Raw genomic sequence first — 17737 nt, 5'->3', positions numbered from 1 at the left:
ACGGCCCACCCTGACGGCCACAGCCTAATCACACCACATCAATAATCCACGAGTCACACGAGGGGACTGAGGCGTTGCCAAGACCGCCCTTCCCTCCAGCTTCCCGACCCCCCCCCAGGCTGCAGGGGCTCCTCCGCCCTGGAAGTAACAGGGAAGAGAGGGTTAAAGTGCACAGGTGAGGAGGGGCTCTGGGTGGGGGTGGGGGTGGGGGTGGGCGAGAGCACGGCCCTCCCGCCCCTGCCAGGCCCCTCAGTCATTCTCATCGTCCGGCCCCAAGTACTCTAGTTCCGTGCTGGGCTTCACCTCCTGCTCTAAGAGAGAGGGCGTCCGGCGGAAGTCGGCAGAGATCTGGTCAAATGTCCGGCCTCGGGTCTCAGGCACTCTTAGGAAGGTGAAGGTGAAAAAGCAGAGCAGAAGGACGGCGAACAGAAGGAAGACGTATGGACCCATCGCCTCCTGGACAGGCGGAGGAAGAGGTGTTGGCGGAGGGGAGGGGGGGGGCTGGAGGAAGCAAGGGGGCTGGCGGGGACCTGCCCCACCCTGGCCTACCGGGTAGGAGGCGGGACGGGGGCAGGGCACCTACCGCTATGTACTGGAAACCCATGCCGATGATGAAGTTGCACGTCCAGTTGGAGAAACCAGCCACGGCCATGGCCGCCGGGCGGGGGCCCTGGCTGAACAGCTCAGCCACGATGAACCAGGGGATGGGCCCAGGGCCAATCTCAAAGAATGCCACAAAGCCGAAGATGGCCACGATGGAGACGTAGCTCATGGCTGGAACCCGCTCCTGGGGGACGGGCGAGGAGAGGAGGGAATTCAGGTCCCGTCTTTCTGGATCTTCCTTTGCTCTCAGTGCAGAGAGCTGACATCTACCCCTCCCAGCAGCTCACGGAAGAGCCTGCCACCCTAAGCTAGAACAGGTCTTGGAGCATTTCTGACCACTGACATCCAGCCGGCTGCCCAACTGCTACTCCGTTCAGGGCAGAGAGAATGTTCTACGTTCCCAGCTATCAAGGTGGTCGCTTCTCCGGGCGCCTGGGTGGCTCAGTCCGTCAAGCGTCTGACTCTTGATTTCGACCCAGGTCGTGATCTCATGGTTCTGTGGGTTCGAGCCCCGCATTGGGCTCTGCACGGACTGCGTGAAACCTGCCGGGGATTCTCTCTCTCCCTCTCGCTCTGCCCTTCCCCTGCTTGCGCTCTCTCCCCCTCTCTCTCTCAAAAAAAAAAAAGAAAAAAGAAAAAAGAAAAGCTAGTTGGTTCTCTCTTGGTTCTCAAACTGCATCCTTAGGAATTGTTGTTCCTAAAACTAGACAGTGGCTCTCCTCCCTGGCTGCCAGGGTTCTGCCCGAGCTTCCTCCCAGAGCAGGAAGAGGTGCAGGAACATAGGGGAACGCGGACCATGGTCCTGGCCCGAGGCTGGCCCCAGTGCTCCTCGGGGCGGTGCCCTCGGGCTGGGCCGCTGGCTCCCTCCCCCTCCCCAGGCCTCACCAGCAGCAGCAAAGCTACGGTCATCAAGATGGCACATCCACACATCCCCGCCAGGCCCAGGAGGTGGAGGGTCCGACGCCCCGCGCGCTCTACCAAGAACACCTGCGAGGAAGAGTCACGGCTTGGCAGGGGGCCTCCGGGCGCAGGAGCGGGAGGGACTGGGCGGGTGGGGGCTCGTGGGGGACACGAAGGCGATGGTGGGCGCCCACAGTTACCGAGACCAAGGTGAAGACCGTGTTGACCACGCCGGCCCCTATGGTGGCGTAGGCTGGCCGTCCTACCCCTGCTGTCTCGAAGATGCTGGTCGAATAGTAGAACACCTAGGAGCGGGGGAGAAGAGAAGGGGATGGCAGGGGTGTCCCTCCCTCCCCTGGTGGCCACACCAAGCCCGACCGACCCGAGTTTGAACACAGGGAGCCTGCGCCCTTCTTCTCCCCTCCTCTTGGGCCGGGCCCCGACCCCTGCCCTTCCCGGAGGCTGCGACTCGCGTACAGCGTTGATGCCCGAGAGCTGCTGACTCAGCTGCAGCACGACAGCGATGGCCAGGGGCTGCCGGTGGGTGCGGCTGCCCAGGAGCTGGAGCAGGGACAGCGGCCGCTCCCGCTCCAGCTTCCGCTTCTCCTCCTTCAGCTCAGCCAGCGCTCCAGACACGTCAGCCCAGCCCGTGAGGCGCTTCAGGCCTGGGGGCGAGGAGGGTGGGGCCTGAGAGGGAGGGCGGGCGGGGAGGGGGTCTGGGAGGGCAGGGAGGGGACCAGGGAGGGCAGGGAGGGGACCTGGGGGGGGGGGCTGGGAGGGCGGCCGAGCAAGGTGGGGCACAGGCTCACTCTTTCTGGCCGGCCCCTCCAGGTTCCGGCTGATGTAGAGGTAGCGGGGGCTTTCCGGGCACAGGGGCAGTAGGACCAGCTGCAGGAGGGCAGGCAGCACCGTGATGCCCAGCAGTAGTGGCCACAGGGTGGCCGTGCCCAGCACGGACTCCAAGCCCAGCACCTGAGGAACGAGGGTGGGCAACGGGACAGGCCATTCAGCCCGGAGCCCCCCCCAGCCCCCCGCCCCCCCCAGCCACTCATAAGGCCTGGCCCAGTCACCTGGGCGATCAGAATGCCAATGACGATGGCCAGTTGGTTGAGCGTCCCCAAGGCGCCCCGCAAGTGAGTGGGGGCGATCTCCCCCACGTACATGGGCACCAGCCCCGACGTGAGCCCTGGGCAGAGGGAAGAAGAGAGGGCTGAGGGCAGCTGGCCACTCCCCCCTGCAGGTTCAGTGATGGTGAACGGACAAGATAGCCGGGCACTGGGCAGGGCCGTGGCGCCCGTCGGTACCTGAGTAGGCGCCAATGAGGAACCGTCCGAGAATGAGCATCTCGTAGGACGCAGCAGCATTGGCCAGGCCCATGAGGGTGCCCCCCAGCACCGCCAGGATGTTGTTGACCAGCATGGCCCTCTTCCTGACGGGCAAAGAGTGGGGCTGAAAGTTAGGGTGCCATGCTGTGACCCCTGGTCCTGTCCCTCACCCCTGCCCTCCAGGCCCATACCTTCCCAGCCACTGAGAGACGACACCAATGAGGAAAGAGGAGATCATGCCGCCCACAGAAAAGATGGCCACGGACAGAGCCCAGAGGGTGGTGAGGGTGCCTGGCGGGATGGAGCTGGGTCCCTCCGGCCCCTGCCTCCCCAGCCACGTCTCATTGTAGCTCTGTTCAATCACCTGGGGGGACAGTGTAAGAGTGACTGCCTGCAGAGACGTCTCCCTCTGCTGTCCCTTGCTGTCCCCTGCCCTCCTTGTTTAGACAGTCCACACTCTGCCAGCCACAGACCCCTCACCTTCTGCGGGGCATTGATGACCCCAATGTTATAGCCAAACTGGAGGGAGCCAAGCACAGCAGAGAACACGGCGAGGACCAGGGTCCCAGTTACTCGCTGCCGCGGGGGCTCCCCGTCCTGGGTAGGCAGAAGAAGAGACGAGGCATGTCACACAGAATCATGCTTCCTTTCTATCCTCCAGGGGCCCGGGCCCAGCCGGAGCTTTAAGATGCTGGGTTCTATCCAACATGTTGGGTGAGGGAAACTGGGCCATATTAGGAATAGAGCAAAGATCTCAGTGTAAACAGGAGTAGGAAGAACCCAACAGTGATCAGCCATGAAAAAGAAAAAAAAAAAAAACACCACCACCAAAACTGGATCTTTGGGTCCAGCAAGCTGAGAAATGTTTGAGGACCTCGGGCCTCACCATTCCTCTGTGACCTTGGGACAGGCTTGGCCTTAAGACTTGAGTTGGAATTTGGGTGACCTTGGGTGAGTCCCTTCCCCACCCTGAGCCTAGGTTTCCACTGGGTTGGGGGGCGGGGGCGGGTAGGGGTGATGTTGCCTGCTTTGCCTACCTGTCAGTAAAAGTCAGAAAGTCAAAGTCAAATGTTAACAGTATTCCGGACACTGCTGGATTGATAAAGCCAAGTGGGCCTTATCATCCGCCTCTGCCCTCTTTCCTCTCCCCCTCTGGGGGCTCCCTCAGCGGGCTCCCGGAGGCGCCCAACAGGCTCAACAAAAGACAATTCCAAAAAGGACATCGCGGTCATTCCTCCCCGCACATGGCCCTTGGGGTGGCCTTCTCTGTCCCCGCCCCGGCCTCCCTTCCCCCTCCAGGCTCCGACGAAGGGCGGGGGGCCGTGCCCGGCTTCTGTCTGGGGGAGCCAGGCCCAGGGGATGGGGGCGGGAAGGTGGTGTGAGAGGCGGTGGCGGTGGTGGCCGCTCGCTGGCGGTACAGACTGTCTCTCGGCGGAAACCTGAGCTGGGGGAGGGGGGGGCTGACACTCCCCTCAGCCCCTCCACCAACCGTGGGGCTGAGGGAAAGTTCAGCGTCCTGGAGGACGGCCAGGGGTGGGGGTGGGGGCCCACGGAGAGCCTCCGGTCCTCGAAAAACTTCCCGAGAGAGCCGGGACAGACGGACAGCTCCAGGAGGGCACGGCTCGCCTGGATCTGTTTTCTCAAGCTGGATCGAGGGCAGGGTGTCCCCGATCCCGGCGCAGCGCGCCTCGTACTGGAGAAGGGAGCGAACCCTGGACTCGGGAAATCCAGTGGTGGCCCGTGTCCCCGAACTGTCCCCGAGACCCACTCAGCCTCTTGGAAGGACTGGAATCCCACAGTCACGGGTTGCCCCGCAGGGGTATAAATAGCCAGGCCCCCACCCCCACCCCCCCTCCCCCCTGCGCCTGCGCAGGGACCGCCCCCTAGCTGACCCCAAAGGCGACCCCAGCCCGAGTAAAGAGGGCCCTGTGCCCCCGTCCCGCCCCCGCATGCTGAACCCTACTTCGGAGCCGATCTGTTGGAAACCCGACGGCATCTTGTCTCAAGAACCGGAGGCGCGGGAGCAGCAGTTAACGGGGAGGCGACTGGGGGTCGGCGGTCCCGGCCTGGCGGGCCGAGGGCGCGGGGCGACGGGCGTCCCGGAGCGACCGCGCGGAGGGCGAGCCTGGCGGGACCCACTGCCGCGAGCCAAGGATGCAGAGAGCGGCAGGGCTCCCCGGGATCTGGCGCAGCGGGGCTGGGGGGAGAGACCCGAAGAGCCCCCGCAGCCCCCACGGGCCACGCCCTTCGCAGCACCCATTGGCCAGGAGCCCGCACACCCCAGAAGGCCACGCCCCTCCCTAAGCCTCGTGTTTAGAATTTGGCACCGGGGAGCGGGTGGGGCCGGCGAGACCACGCCTCCCCGACGTGCCCGACGGGACACGCCCCGCGGGTTCCCGCCCGCCTCCCGCGGGCAAGTTTGGAGACCCGGTCCCGGGACACAGCGGCCCCGCCCCGCCGCGTGCGGAGACTCCGCCCCGCAGCCGGGGTTGGGGCCGTAGAGGCGACTTGGGTGCCCTTCGCCGAGGGTTGGGACCGCGGGGTCCGGGAGGAGGGGATGCGGCAGGTAGGCTGGCCCGGGAGAGAAGTCTGGCGGCCCGACGCAGCGCGCGCGAGGTGGCGCGCGGGGTGGCTGGGGAGCAATGGCCTGGGGTAACCCCCCCGCGGCTATTTTTAGCTCCCACGTTGGGAGATGCCAAATGTCAGGTCCCGGGTGTCCCGGCCTGTCCCGGGCGGGGGAGGGCAGGGAGATGGAGCCTTAAAGGGTCCGAGACGCGCTAACCACGCGGGGACGGCCCGGGTGGGGGGCGGGGGGAGACAGGAAATTCCGCTCCTAGAGGGTGGCGTGTGTGTGGGCCTGGAGGTCCTCCTTCCGTGCACCCCTGCACCTATCTGGCCCTCCCCCTACACCCGTTCGGCACACTGGCTCCTGGAGGCGGCCTGAGGGACAGCTGGTCACACCAGTCACGCCACCAGCCTGAGGTTCCCGAGCCGCCACCAGTGTGCCGGCCGCGTGGACGACTTGGACACGCTCTCCAGAGGCCGCTCCGGGTCTGAACCCCCCAGCCAGGAGGGCGCGACCTAGTGTTGGCGCGCCGCGCGTTCCGCGGAACGCGCGGCGCAACCCTCGGGTCCCCGAAGCGCGTGGCTGTAGCGCCACCTGCGGGGCGAGCGGGGATCCGCAGCGGATCCGGGCACAGTCGTCTCTGGCCCCCTGTCCCTCCCCGGTCCGCCCCCGAAAGGCTTCGTTACATCCAGCCCAGGCCTCCTTCGGGAGCTCCGGACCCCAGCATTCAGCTACCGCCTGCGCCAGACGGCTCGCATCATCAGCATGCCCACACCCGCTCTTCCTTCTGACCTCTTCATCCCCGTGGATGGTCCCGTTGGCCACCCTGTCACTCCTGGGGGGATCCCGGAGGTCCTGCTTGCTTCCTCCTCCCTTGCCCCTTCCCCTCCTCCCCTTCCCGCCTCCCGCCTTTATCCAGTGCGTTACCAGCTTTGGTGCGCTGACCTCCTAAATTCACATTCATCAGATTTTCTCCACCTGCCTTGCTGCCGCCTTGGTCCAGACCACCATTAACCTCCCGCTCCTTCCTTTCCCTGCCGCGGAGGACGGCGTTCAAGGCAAAAAAGCTCAACCTCATCACTCCTGCCCCCAAACTCTCTGGTTCCTTGTTGCCCCCACGTCAAATTCAAACCCCCTTTCAGAGTGAAAACTCCTGCTTTTCTTATCTCTGCCTCACCTTCCCTTCTTTTCCCTCGTGTTCTAGGCAATACCTAACCCCTTGGTGGTGGTGGTTGTTTTTAAGCTTATTGATTTATTTTGAGAGAGTGAGCACAAGTGGGGCAGGGGCAGAGAAAGAGAGGCAGGAAGAGAATCCCAAGCAGGCTCTGAATTGTCAGTGCAGAGCCCATAGGGGGGCTGGAACTCACAGACCGGGAGATCATGACCTGAGCCGAAATTGGACGCTTAACCCACTGAGCCACCCAGGGGCCCGATACCTGACTCCTTGTACCCAGAACACATGGTGTCATTTCTTTCCTGAGTGCCTTTGCTGTACGAATCTCTCAATCTGGAAAACCAGAAGACTTCTGTTCACCCTTCAAAAAATGCCCACCTCCTCTCTGAAACCTTTCTTGGCCTTCCTCTGGGGGGCGGGGGTAGAGAAAGAAAGCCTCGTGTCCCCAGCGTAGTAGATTGTCATTTGTTTTCTTCCCTCTGTACTTAAGCCTTGAGCATAGAAGTTCACCTTGTTTCCCTCTGTGCTCCCAGCACCCAGCCTTAGTGACGGGCACTCAGTACATGTTGAATGAATGAATGAATGAATGAATGAATGAATGAAGGTCTGACCCTATGGCCAAGAGCACAGGCTGGAGAGCCGGCACAAAAGAGGGAACTATCAGGGGACTGGCTCCACCTATCTGGCCAAGGGGGCGTAGATGAAGAACTAAAGTGTCAACATTGAGGAGTACCAGTCCTTTAGGAGCCGAAAGGAGCGGAAGTCATTGATGGAAGCAGGGAAGGGCCAATGAGGAACCAGGGACTCGGGGATGCTACAAGGGGAGGAGGGGAAAAGCCAAGCAAGGTGCCTAGAACAGAGGGGTTAAAGGGGGGCGCAGACTGGGGGCAGATGGAAAGTCAGTGTAGCAGGTGAGGTTCTGGGCTCTGTTCTACGAGGGCACATTCCTGCTCTCATTCAGATGCTGTGTTTCCGATGCTTCTCAGCGACCCTTCTAGACAAGAGAGAAGTCAGGAGAGCTGGGGAGGGGGGGGAGAAAGAAAGGTGGCCTGGAAGGTGAGCAAGGGGTTGTTGATAGAAGATGGAAGGAGAGGAGAGACACATGACATTGGGGGGGGGTTGGCTTTACATCGGAGCGCACACGCGCGCGTGTGTGCGTGCATGTGTGTGTGTGTGTGTGTGTGTGTGTGTTGCTTCTTGACAGACAGCTGTAGCCCTTCCCAAACTCTGCCACGGGGAGTTCATCCCTGCAGGCTTTTGTTTCCAAAGCTCCTGTGACCACTGCCTTCTGACTGGGTTCAGCCCGTGATGGGTAAGCGATGGAGGTGGGAGGGGGCAGGAGAAAGCCAGGACGCCCCCGCCCCCGCCACACACACACACACACACACACACACACACACACACACACACTCTACCTTCTGTTCCTACTTTACAGGACCATTTGGCTTCCAGTTTCCGGAAGGCAACCTGGATTCCCGAGCTTCAGCAATGCCGTCTCCCCTGTTCGCTCCTTCGCTGCATTTTGTCTATAGATCAGGGTCTGAGGTGCAGAGGTTTGAATTAATGACACAGTTCTTGGTGCATTATCTGTGTTGATTGATGTCTTGTTTTTATTTTATTTTGAAATGTTTATCTTTACTTTTGAGAGAGAGAGAGCGTTCGAGCAGGGGAGGGGCAGAGAGAGAGGGGAACAGAGGATCTGAAGCAGGCTCCAGGCTCCGAGCTGTCAGCACAGAGCCTGACACGGGGCTCGAACTCACGAACTGTGAGATCATGACCTGAGCCCAAGTTGGATGCTCAACCCACTGAGCCACTCAGACGCCCCATACGTCTTGTTTTCATTTTAAAAGCTATTCTCTTTTGGGGCGTCTGGCTGGCTCAGTTGGTACAATATGTGACTCTTGATCTCAGGGTTGTGAGTTCAAGCCCCCCGTTGGGCATAGAGCTTACTTAAAAAAAAAAAAAGGAAAACAAAACTTTTTTTGGATTCACAACCCATTTCCCTTTGTCCTCCCTCAAAAGGCAGCCATTCCAATGCATTTCATGCTCACTTGTGTTTGTGCTCTTGCAAAACATCAGTTGTTTTCTGTGCAAACATTTCTTTATTTTTATTTTTTGACAAATCCTATTTTATTATTTATTTTATTTTATTTTTTATTTTCTTAAACTTACATCCAAAGTAGTTAGCATGTGGTGCGGCAATGATTTCAGGAGTAGATTCCCTCATGCCTCTCCCCCACTTAGCCCATTCCCTCCCCCCACACCCCCTCCAGCAACCCTCAGTTTGTTCTCCATATTTCTGAGTCTCTTCTGTTTTGCCCCTCTCCCTGTTTTTATATTATTTTTGCTTCCCTTCCCTGTGTTCATCTGTCCTGTGTCTTAAAGTCCTCATATGAGTGAAGTCAGATGATTTTTGTCTTTCTCTGACTAATTTCGCTTAGCCTAAGACCCTCCAGTTCCATGCACGTAGTTGCAAATGGCAAGATTTCCTTCTTTTTGATTGCCGAGTAATACTCCATTGCATCTATGTACCGCGTCTTCTTTATCCATTCATCCATCTATGGACATTTGGGCTCTTTCCAGACTTTGGCTATTGTCGATAGTGCTGCTATAAACACGGGGTGCATGTGTCCCTCCGAAACAGCACACCTGTATCCCGTGGATAAATGCCTAGTAGTGCAATTGCTGGGTCGTAGGGTAGTTCTATTTTTAGCTTTTTGAGGAACCTCCATGCTGTTTTCCAGGGTGGCTGCACCAGCTGGCATTCCCGCAAACATTTCTCATTTATGTAAATAGCATCTTGTTATATATTTCATTCTGATCCTACTTACTGACCAGGAGCACTATGTTTTTTTTCTTAGTTTATTTATTGTGAGAGTGTGTGTGTATGTGTGTGTGTGTGTGTGTGTGTGTGTGAGAGAGAGAGAGAGAGAGAGAGAACACGAGTGGGGGAGGGATAGAGAGAGAGAGAGAGAGAGAGAGAGAGAGAGAGAGAATCCCAAGCAGGCTCCCTGCGGTCAGTGCAGAGCCCCACTCGGGACTCGACGACCTGAGCCAAAATGACGAGTCACATGCTTAACCGACTGAGCCCCCCAGGTGCCCTTGTAAGCACCATGGTTTCAATCCTCCTTCGTGCTCTGTGACTACCAAGTCTGTTGCGTGGGGGCTCCACGGTGTCACTCACGCCACGTGTAGTTAGTTGCTCGAGGTCCCGCTGGTGAACACCCATGTCACCTACGGTTCCCAAACGCAACAAAAGAGTGTGTCAATGCACATTGCCTACCCGGCTTGTTACCGCTTCCTGTGAGAACTTCTTTGGGAGAGACATCGCTGCCTATCCGTATGTCTATTATTAATTATATCTGTCTACACAAGTGGAATTTCTGAGTCATAGGGCATACTTATACCTACTTTGACTAAGTACTACCAGCTTGCTCTGAAGACTGACTGTCCCGGGCTCCGCGTCCACCAGCAGTGCGAGAGGCTTCTGTTACCGCTCCAGCCTCTCAGCAAACGGGCTAGATGCAGCGCAGTTAGGAGTATGGACCCTGGGGAGCGCCTGGGGGGCTCAGTTGGTTGAGCGCCTGACCTCGGCTCAGGTCTTGATCTCACGGGTCCGTGAGTTCGAGCCCCGCGTCGGGCTCTGTGCCGACAGCTCAGAGCCTGGAGCCTGCTTCGGATTCTGTGTCCCCCTGTCTCTCTGCCCCTCCCGGGCTCATGCTCTGTCTCTCTCTCAAAAACAAATACACATGGAAAAAAAAAAAAAAAAAAGTATGGACTCTGGGCTCACACTGCCTGAGTTTGAGTGCCCTTACTAACTTGCTGGCTTTGCCCTTGGGAAAGTTACCTAAGCTCTTTGTGTCGTATATACCTCATCTGTAAAACGAGAAGGGAGATAATAATAGCGTCTACCTCTTAGGGTTTTAATGAAGGGGAATAATGTAACACTCATATGGTGCTTAGAGTGGATCGAACCCAGTTATGTTTTTTTTTTTTTTAACGGCTTTATTGAGGTGTAATTCACACACAATAAATTGCACATATTTCAAAGGTACAATTTGCTAAGTTTTGACCGATGTCCACACCCATGAAAGCATCCCCGTCATCAAGATAGCGGACATATCCATCATCCCCCCCGGGGTTTCCTTTACCTCTTTGTAATCCCTCCCTACAGCCCTTTCCACCCACCCCTGTAGGCAGCCAGTGCCAGTCTTTCTAGAACACTTTGCATTTTCTGGAATTTTATGCAAATGGAGACATACAGGATGTATGGGGGGGGGGGTCTGGCTTCTTTCACTGCGTAATTATTTTGAGATTCATCCATGCTGTTGTGTATCTCAAGAGTTCATTCCCTTTTGGGGCGCCTGGGTGGCTCAGTCGGTTAAGTGTCCGACTCTTGGTTTCGGCTCAGGTCATGATTTCCCCGTTTGAGAGTTCGAGCTCTGAATCGGACTCTGTGCTGACAGTGAGGAGCCTGCTTGGGATTCTTGCTATCTTCCTCTCTGTCTGCCCCTCCTCTGTTCACACTCGCGCGCTCTCTAAATAAATATTTTTTTAATTGGATTTTACTGGTAATATATACAATTATTTATTCTGGAGACAACTGATGTCTTTATAATGTGAAGTCACCGCATTTACAAGCCCAGGGGCTGTTTCTCTATTCTTCCAAGTTATCTATGTCCTTTATTTGAATTAAACTTTTTTTTCTCCCACTGAGGTCTTGTCAATACTTGGTTAATTCCTAGGCGCTTTATAATTTTGATACAAATTGAATGTTATTTTACATTGTATTTTCCAGTTGGTTGTTACTGGTGTAGCAAAATGCTAGCAATTTGTTTTGTTTCATTTTGGTTTTTTGTAGCTGGATCTCGCATACAGCAACCTTGCTGAAACTAATTACTAATGTGTCGCTCGATTCTATTCCCTTTTTTTTTTTTTTTTTTTTTTTTAAGGGAGAGAGATAAGGAGCAGGGAGGAGGGGAGGAGAGAGAGGGAGACAGAATCCCAAGCAGACGTGCTGTCAGCGCAGAACCTGATGTGGGGCTCGAACCCACAAACCGTGAGGTCACGACCTGAGCCGAAATCAAGAGTTGCGTGCTCAACCAGCCGAGCCCCCCGGGCGCCCCTCCATTCGCTTTTCTAAGGATACAGTTATAACATCTGCAAATCAGTTTTATTTTGTCCCTTTCAATCATTACACCACTTCCTTCTTTTATTTCTTTGTAGTAGCAATCAAGACCTCCAGAACTCGGTCCAAACAAAAGCGGTAACAGTGAGTTTCTTTATCCTTTTCCCGAAAATAAAAGAGGTGAGCCTGATACTTTTTCACGAGGCATAAGAATGTCCTTTCTAATCTTTGTTTGCTAGAAGTTCTTGTCATCAGTAGGTGTTGAACCTCATTTTTCTCTTCCGGCGGTCCCAGGCCCCTCCCAGCCGACCAGCTCATTTTCCCAGGTATCTCGCTCCCTTCTCTTCGTGGAGAGAGACCTCCACACCATCCACCCCCAGTTTTCCACTAAACGCCACAGTGATGCTGCCTGGCCACGCTTTAAATCGGTGGCTCTTAGCCGGGACCCATTTTGCCCCTCTCGTCACCCCGACATCCGGCAACGTCTGGAGCCATTTTGGATTGTCACCTTGGGGCTCAGCGGAGGGCTCTCCTGGCGTCTAATCAATAGAAGTCAAAGATGTTATGCTAAATATCCTACAATGAACAGGACAGTCACCTGCGACAAAGAGTTATCTGGCCCCAAATGTCAATGGTGCTGAGGTTGAGAGATCCTGCTTTAAAATTAGTACTTATAGGAGCACCTGGGTGGCTCAGTTGGTTAAGTGCCTGATTTGGGCTCAGGTCATGATCTCACGGTTCGTGGGGTCGAGCCCCACGTCGGGCTCTGGGCCGACAGCTCAGAGCCTGCATCCTGTTTCGGATTCTCTGTCTCCCTCTCTCTCTGCCCATCTCCTGCTCACATTCCGTCTCTCCGAAAAATAATTAAACATTAAGGACAATTAAAAAAAAGAAACGAATACTACAAAATCGCAAAGGGGCAATCCACACAGGGTCTCGGCCCTTTCCACTTTCTTCACCCAACGTGGTTTTCCCTTGGCTGGTTCCTTGCTAGTCACTTCCTGGAAAGGTCTCCCTCCAGTGGACCCAACCTCATCACATTGCCCCGTTTTATTGCCTTTAAAACGTGCACCATCTTGTTTATGCCTTTATTGTCTGCTTCCTCCCTCTGGCATCCGAGTGACGGGAGGGCAGTGTCCTCATCTGGGTCGTTACAGCTGTACGTCCAGAGCAACGTCCGGAGCCATTTATACGGGCCCTCGGGAAACATTTGTTGAACAAGTGGATGAAAATATCGTTAATTTGTAGTTTATTTTTTCATCCATTCATCAAATATTTATTGGCGATAAACCCGGAGGCATCGACAGGGGAAGACTGACACTGAGTAAATAGGCACACGAGGAAATAGTTTCTGTGATAAGAAGCCGTGCAGTTAAAGCCCCAAGTAGCGGTGAGTGAGCACATCCACCGAGGGATATGACTCAGTCTGGGGCGGGGTGGTCAGGTCAGGCTTCCCGGGAGAAGCGAGACTCCAGCTGATTGCTGAAGGATGAGTCGGATGCGGCGGTCAGCAGGGTAGAGGAAGGAGGGGAGGGGACAGGGACAAGAGCATCCAGGCGTAGAGAACAGAGTGTGTGAAGGAAAATAGCAAAAGAGATACACGTCGGGAGCAGAGAGAGGGCTCGTATGGCAGAGGCACAGTCCGGCGAGCCACACGGCATTTATTTTGCCAAGCCCAGTGTAGCAACACTGGAGCGAGCAGAGACATTGGAGGCTTTTAAGGATTTTGTTTTATTTTTATTTTTTTAAGTTTATTTATTGAGAGAGAGAGAGAGGGAGAGAGAGCGCGTGCATGCACGTGCACCCGGGACCGAGTAGGGGAGGGGCAGAGAGAGAGAGGATCCCAAGCAGGCTCAGCGCCGTCAGCTCAGAGCCCGACACGGGGCTCGAGCTCGCGAACGGTGAGATCAGGCCCTGAGCCAAAATCAGACAATTAACTGAGCCACCTGGGTGCCCCCTACGTTAAGGATTTTAAACAGAAAGTAACGGGATCCAAGTCTGAAACAAACAAACCAGTTCACTTCCGGAGAATAGATTTCAAAAGGACAAGCGGGGAAACGGGGCGGGGCTGTCGGTTTGGGGGCAGCTGGGGTGGGCAGGCAAGAGGCGGACGTGGCGGGTCGGCCTGAGGTGTAGCAGTGAGCTTGCTCACAAGCTGGATATACTTCCGTAATGAGAAACATAACATTTTGGAGCTGGAAAGTACCTTAAAAAAAAAAAACACAACAACTCGGGGCACCTGGGTGGCTCAGTTGGTTGGGCTTCTGACTCCTGATTTTGGCTTAAGTCACGATCTCACGTTTGTGGGTTCGAGCCACATCGGGCTCTGGGCTGACAGTGTGGAGCCTGCTTGGGATTCTCTCTCTCTCTCTCTCTCTCTCTCTCTCTCAAAATAAATTATAAGAAAAAAAAGATAGGTTAAAAAAAAAAAAAAACACCACCTCACCATGAATCAAAAAAGGAGAGCCTTACAGAGAAATGTCTGAGAGGACAAAGAAAAATGGGAAATGTGGGAGAGTGGAGGGAAAAAATAGACACGGTGAGGGGGCTGGAAACGTGTGGGTCTGGGAGCGAAGAGGTGGGTGGGGAGGACTCCGGGCAAGGAGGCAGCGGAGCGGCGCTGCGGGGCGCGGGGGCAGGGAAGGGGCTGGGAGGTAGACTCCCCAGGGAGGAGGAAGCCCTGCATGACGCCGAGAGGGTGCACAGAGTCAGGTCCAGGCTCAGAAGGAAGGAAAGGGAAACGTGTGTAAGACGGGAGGGAAGGAGAAAGTGGAGCACAGGTTTGGAAAGTCTCCAAGGGAAGGGAGCGACAGGTGTGGCCAAGAATGTCACCTAGGCCTGACCCCGCTCCCCACCCTCTGCTGACTTCTGGCCTCAGTGCTTTCTTCCTTTTGCTAGGAAGGACCCTCGTCGCAGGTGGGGGATAGTGACCCCCTAGAGGTGGGGTGCCAAGGGTCCAGGCAGGTCAGGGATAGGGATTGGAATGGACAGCCAAGAAGACGGGGCTGTGGAGGCCGGGGCCTGGCAGCCAGGTGTCAGCTGGAGGGCGGGATAGGAGGGTGGCGGCCTGGGGGCACGGGGCGTGGGGGTGCTGCTGGGCCGGTGGTTCTGGGAATGCGGACTCCAAGGAGGCTGCCGAAGGGGGGCAGTTCTGAGGGACTGGAGCTACGGTTCCCCAAGGTGGGGACGCTTAGGAGAGCCGACTGAGGAAAAGGAAGAGCAGAGGGGTGGGGACGAAAGTAGGGCAGGACAAAGAGCGCCTAGAGTAGAAACCAAGAGTCCCAGCGGAGGGGAGGGGTGTGGGGGGGGGGCGGAACCGAGGGGCCCAGGGCGTCCCCGGGCTCTGGGGCCGCAGTGTCCCAGGCGCACCTGCCGGGGAGAGGAGAAGGGGCACCCCGCTGCCCAGGGAAGTCCAGTCTGGAGGGGCTGACTCCAAGCTGGGAGCTCCGGAGAAGCCGCCGCCTCCTCCCTACCCGCAATCCAAGCCGGGCAGGAGAAGGGGCGTGACCCTGGGGCTCAGGTTTCTTCCTCTTCACCTGGGCAAGGAGGGGTGGGGGCCAGGACTTCCGGCTCAGGTGAGTGTCCCTTCGGTGACGTCAGGTCACCCTCGGCCGCCCTCCGGTCCCGCCTCCCCCCCGCGCTCCCGGTGCCCGCGGGGGCGCGCCCCTGACGCCCTACATATACTCAGGTGCGCCGCACCTGTCCGCCCGCACCTGCCCGCTCACCGCCGAGCCACCGGGCACTGCAGCCTCAGGCCGACAGCCCAGGGCACTTTGGGGGCTTCCAGTACCCAGGACCGCGCGCACACCGCCCCTCCGCCTTTCGTCTGGGTAGGGTCGCGGAGAACGCCGGACGGGACCGCCTGGCCTTCGCGGGATCGCTTTTTCCACCACCAGTCCCCGGGCGTGGCCTGATCCTTCTGTGAGACCCTTGCCCCGCCTGAAGGATCGATTTGTGTGTGTGGTTTTTTTTGTGTTTTGTTTTTTTTCTCGAGTGACAAAAAGATCTGCAGTCACTTGACCCCAAACTTCTCTTCGGGTGACTCGTCGCTTTCTGTGGGGCTGCCCCCCCCCCCCCCGAGGTGGGTTTGCTTTACCGCAGGGTCGCCCGCCCGGCGTCCCCAGGCTCTTCCGAGGGCGAAGATGGCCAATTCGGGCCTGCAGCTGCTGGGCTTTGCCTTGGCCCTGCTGGGCTGGGTGGGCCTGGTGGCGGCCACCGCCATCCCGCAGTGGCAGATGAGCTCGTACGCGGGCGACAACATCATCACGGCCCAGGCCATGTACAAGGGGCTGTGGATGGACTGCGTCACGCAGAGCACCGGCATGATGAGCTGCAAGATGTACGACTCGGTGCTCGCCCTGCCGGGTAAGGCCGCGGGGCCGACGGGGCGGACGCGCCCGGGAGCGAGGGCGCCGGGCGGGGTGCGGGGCAAGGGCGCGAGGCCCGACGCCCGGGGTTGCCGGGGAGCAGGACGCGGAAGCGGCCGGACCGGACCGGGGCGGGGGGGTGGGGGCTGCACGTCGGCTGCGCCCCCCTCCCCCCCCCCCCCCCCCCCCCCCGCCCGGGCCTCCCCGGGTCTCGGCGCCCGGCGGCCCAGCCCCCTCTAGGCCTCTCCTACCCCCGCCGCCCTGCGCGGCTGGCGGCCTCCGTCTCCCGCCCTTTTCTCTCGGACAAAAGGCGGCGCGGGGCGGAGGGCGCTGGGTTCGCGGAGCCGTGCGCGCCGTCAGACGAGGGCCGCAGCCTGCGGCCTGTAATCTTATCGGCCGATTAGCCGAAGCCACAGAGCCGGTGGCCGCGATAGTGGGGGTCAGGGCTGGGCCGCGGGCCGAGATCTGCGGCCCGTGCGGGGGCTGCGGCCGCCGCCGCCGTCCCTCCTCTCCGCGGGCCCCTTCCTCCCTGCCCCCCCCTCCCCTGCCGGGGCGGTTTCGCCGAAACCCTCGCGCCCCGGGCGGGTCCTAGGGCAGAAGGAGGGCGGGGCGGAGCGGCAAGGCCGCGGAGCCGGGACGGGGCGGGATCCACCCGGCGCTGCGCGGGGCTTGGACGCCCAAGGGGCCCCAAGCCCAGCGACCCGCGTTTCCAGGAATGAGGGCGTCCTTCCCCCTTCCCCGCAGCGGCCATACAGGCCACCCGAGCCCTCATGGTGGTGTCCCTGGTGCTGGGCTTCCTGGCCATGTTCGTGGCCACGATGGGCATGAAGTGTACAAGCTGCGGGGGAGACGACAAAGTGAAGAAGGCCCGGATAGCCATGACCGGAGGCATCATTTTCATCGTGGCAGGTGAGCAGCAGGCCCAAGGAGGGCCCAGCGCCTCTTCTCCAATCGTAGGGTGGAGGCGTGCAAGGTGCCGGCCTGGGGCCTCCTCTAACATGCCAGTCGTTCTCTCCCCCAGGTCTTGCTGCCTTGGTAGCTTGTTCCTGGTATGGCCACCAGATTGTCACAGACTTTTATAACCCGTTGGTCCCCATGAATCTGAAGTAAGTATGGGAGCCCGGCCTCCTAAAGGGGCGACAGTTCCGGATCCCCCTCCAGGAAAGGCCGCGTTTCTGACCCTAACCCCCTCTCTCCATAGGTACGAGTTCGGTCCTGCCATCTTCATTGGCTGGGCGGGGTCGGCTCTGGTCATCCTGGGAGGCGCCCTCCTCTCTTGCTCCTGTCCCGGGAGTGAGAGCAAAGCTGGGTACCGTGCGCCCCGCTCTTACCCCAAGCCCAACTCTGCCAAGGAGTACGTGTGAGCCGGGGGCCCCCTGGCCCGGCCCGGCAGCCTATGGTGTGCCCGGGGACCTGAACCGGCCTGGGGCAGAGCTCGGCCTGTGGGCGGGGTGCCGAGACAGACAAGCCCCGCCACCCCGCTCGCGCACCTTGTACAGTTCCCCCGAGGGGGTTGGGTGAGGGACGCAAAAAGAGGAGGGTGTGCTTTTTGTACAGGAATAAAACCGTATGTTTTGGAAAGGAGGCTTTTTTTTCCTCCCCCTTCAGGGTCTCTGCTTTCTTTCAACCCAGATCCTTACAGGGAACCTGGAACCTTTAAGTGTATCTGCTTCA

At 58.3% G+C, this 17737-nt stretch overlaps 2 protein-coding genes across 2 annotated transcripts; one reads left to right on the top strand and one right to left on the bottom strand.

The window, feature by feature from the left end:
- Positions 1-196: 196 nt before the first annotated feature.
- SLC2A4 (solute carrier family 2 member 4) lies at positions 197-5010 on the bottom strand. The gene is made up of 11 exons (XM_042966138.1): positions 4792-5010; positions 3309-3425; positions 3020-3192; positions 2808-2932; positions 2574-2689; positions 2313-2475; positions 1981-2168; positions 1704-1808; positions 1489-1590; positions 584-787; positions 197-456 (listed from the first exon to the last, which is right to left on the bottom strand). Exons 1-11 carry the CDS (start codon positions 4822-4824, stop codon positions 250-252), a joined length of 1533 nt encoding a protein of 510 aa, XP_042822072.1. The 5' UTR covers positions 4825-5010; the 3' UTR covers positions 197-249.
- A 10362-nt stretch (positions 5011-15372) lies between these two features.
- CLDN7 (claudin 7) lies at positions 15373-17644 on the top strand. The gene is made up of 4 exons (XM_042966564.1): positions 15373-16061; positions 16808-16972; positions 17085-17169; positions 17265-17644. The coding sequence occupies exons 1-4, from the start codon at positions 15839-15841 to the stop codon at positions 17425-17427; spliced, it is 636 nt and encodes a 211-aa protein (XP_042822498.1). The 5' UTR covers positions 15373-15838; the 3' UTR covers positions 17428-17644.
- The last annotated feature ends 93 nt before the right edge of the window (positions 17645-17737 follow it).

Source organism: Panthera tigris, chromosome E1 (assembly GCF_018350195.1).
Source record: "Panthera tigris isolate Pti1 chromosome E1, P.tigris_Pti1_mat1.1, whole genome shotgun sequence".
NCBI classification, from domain to species: domain Eukaryota; kingdom Metazoa; phylum Chordata; class Mammalia; order Carnivora; family Felidae; genus Panthera; species Panthera tigris.
This window is presented reverse-complemented; position numbering and strand designations above follow the sequence as displayed.

Coding starts and splice junctions, on each gene's coding strand:
- SLC2A4 (XM_042966138.1), bottom strand. CDS start 4,824: ATGCCGTCGGGTTTCCAACAGATCGGCTCCGAA. Junction 2,690..2,807: donor CCTCATTGGCGCCTACTCAG/GTACCGACGGGC, acceptor CCCTCTGCCCAG/GGCTCACGTCGGGGCTGGTG. Junction 2,169..2,312: donor GGAGGGGCCGGCCAGAAAGA/GTGAGCCTGTGC, acceptor CCTCGCCCCCAG/GCCTGAAGCGCCTCACGGGC.
- CLDN7 (XM_042966564.1), top strand. CDS start 15,839: ATGGCCAATTCGGGCCTGCAGCTGCTGGGCTTTGCCTTGGCCCTGCTG. Junction 16,973..17,084: donor CATCATTTTCATCGTGGCAG/GTGAGCAGCAGG, acceptor TCTCTCCCCCAG/GTCTTGCTGCCTTGGTAGCT. Junction 17,170..17,264: donor TTGGTCCCCATGAATCTGAA/GTAAGTATGGGA, acceptor CTCTCTCCATAG/GTACGAGTTCGGTCCTGCCA.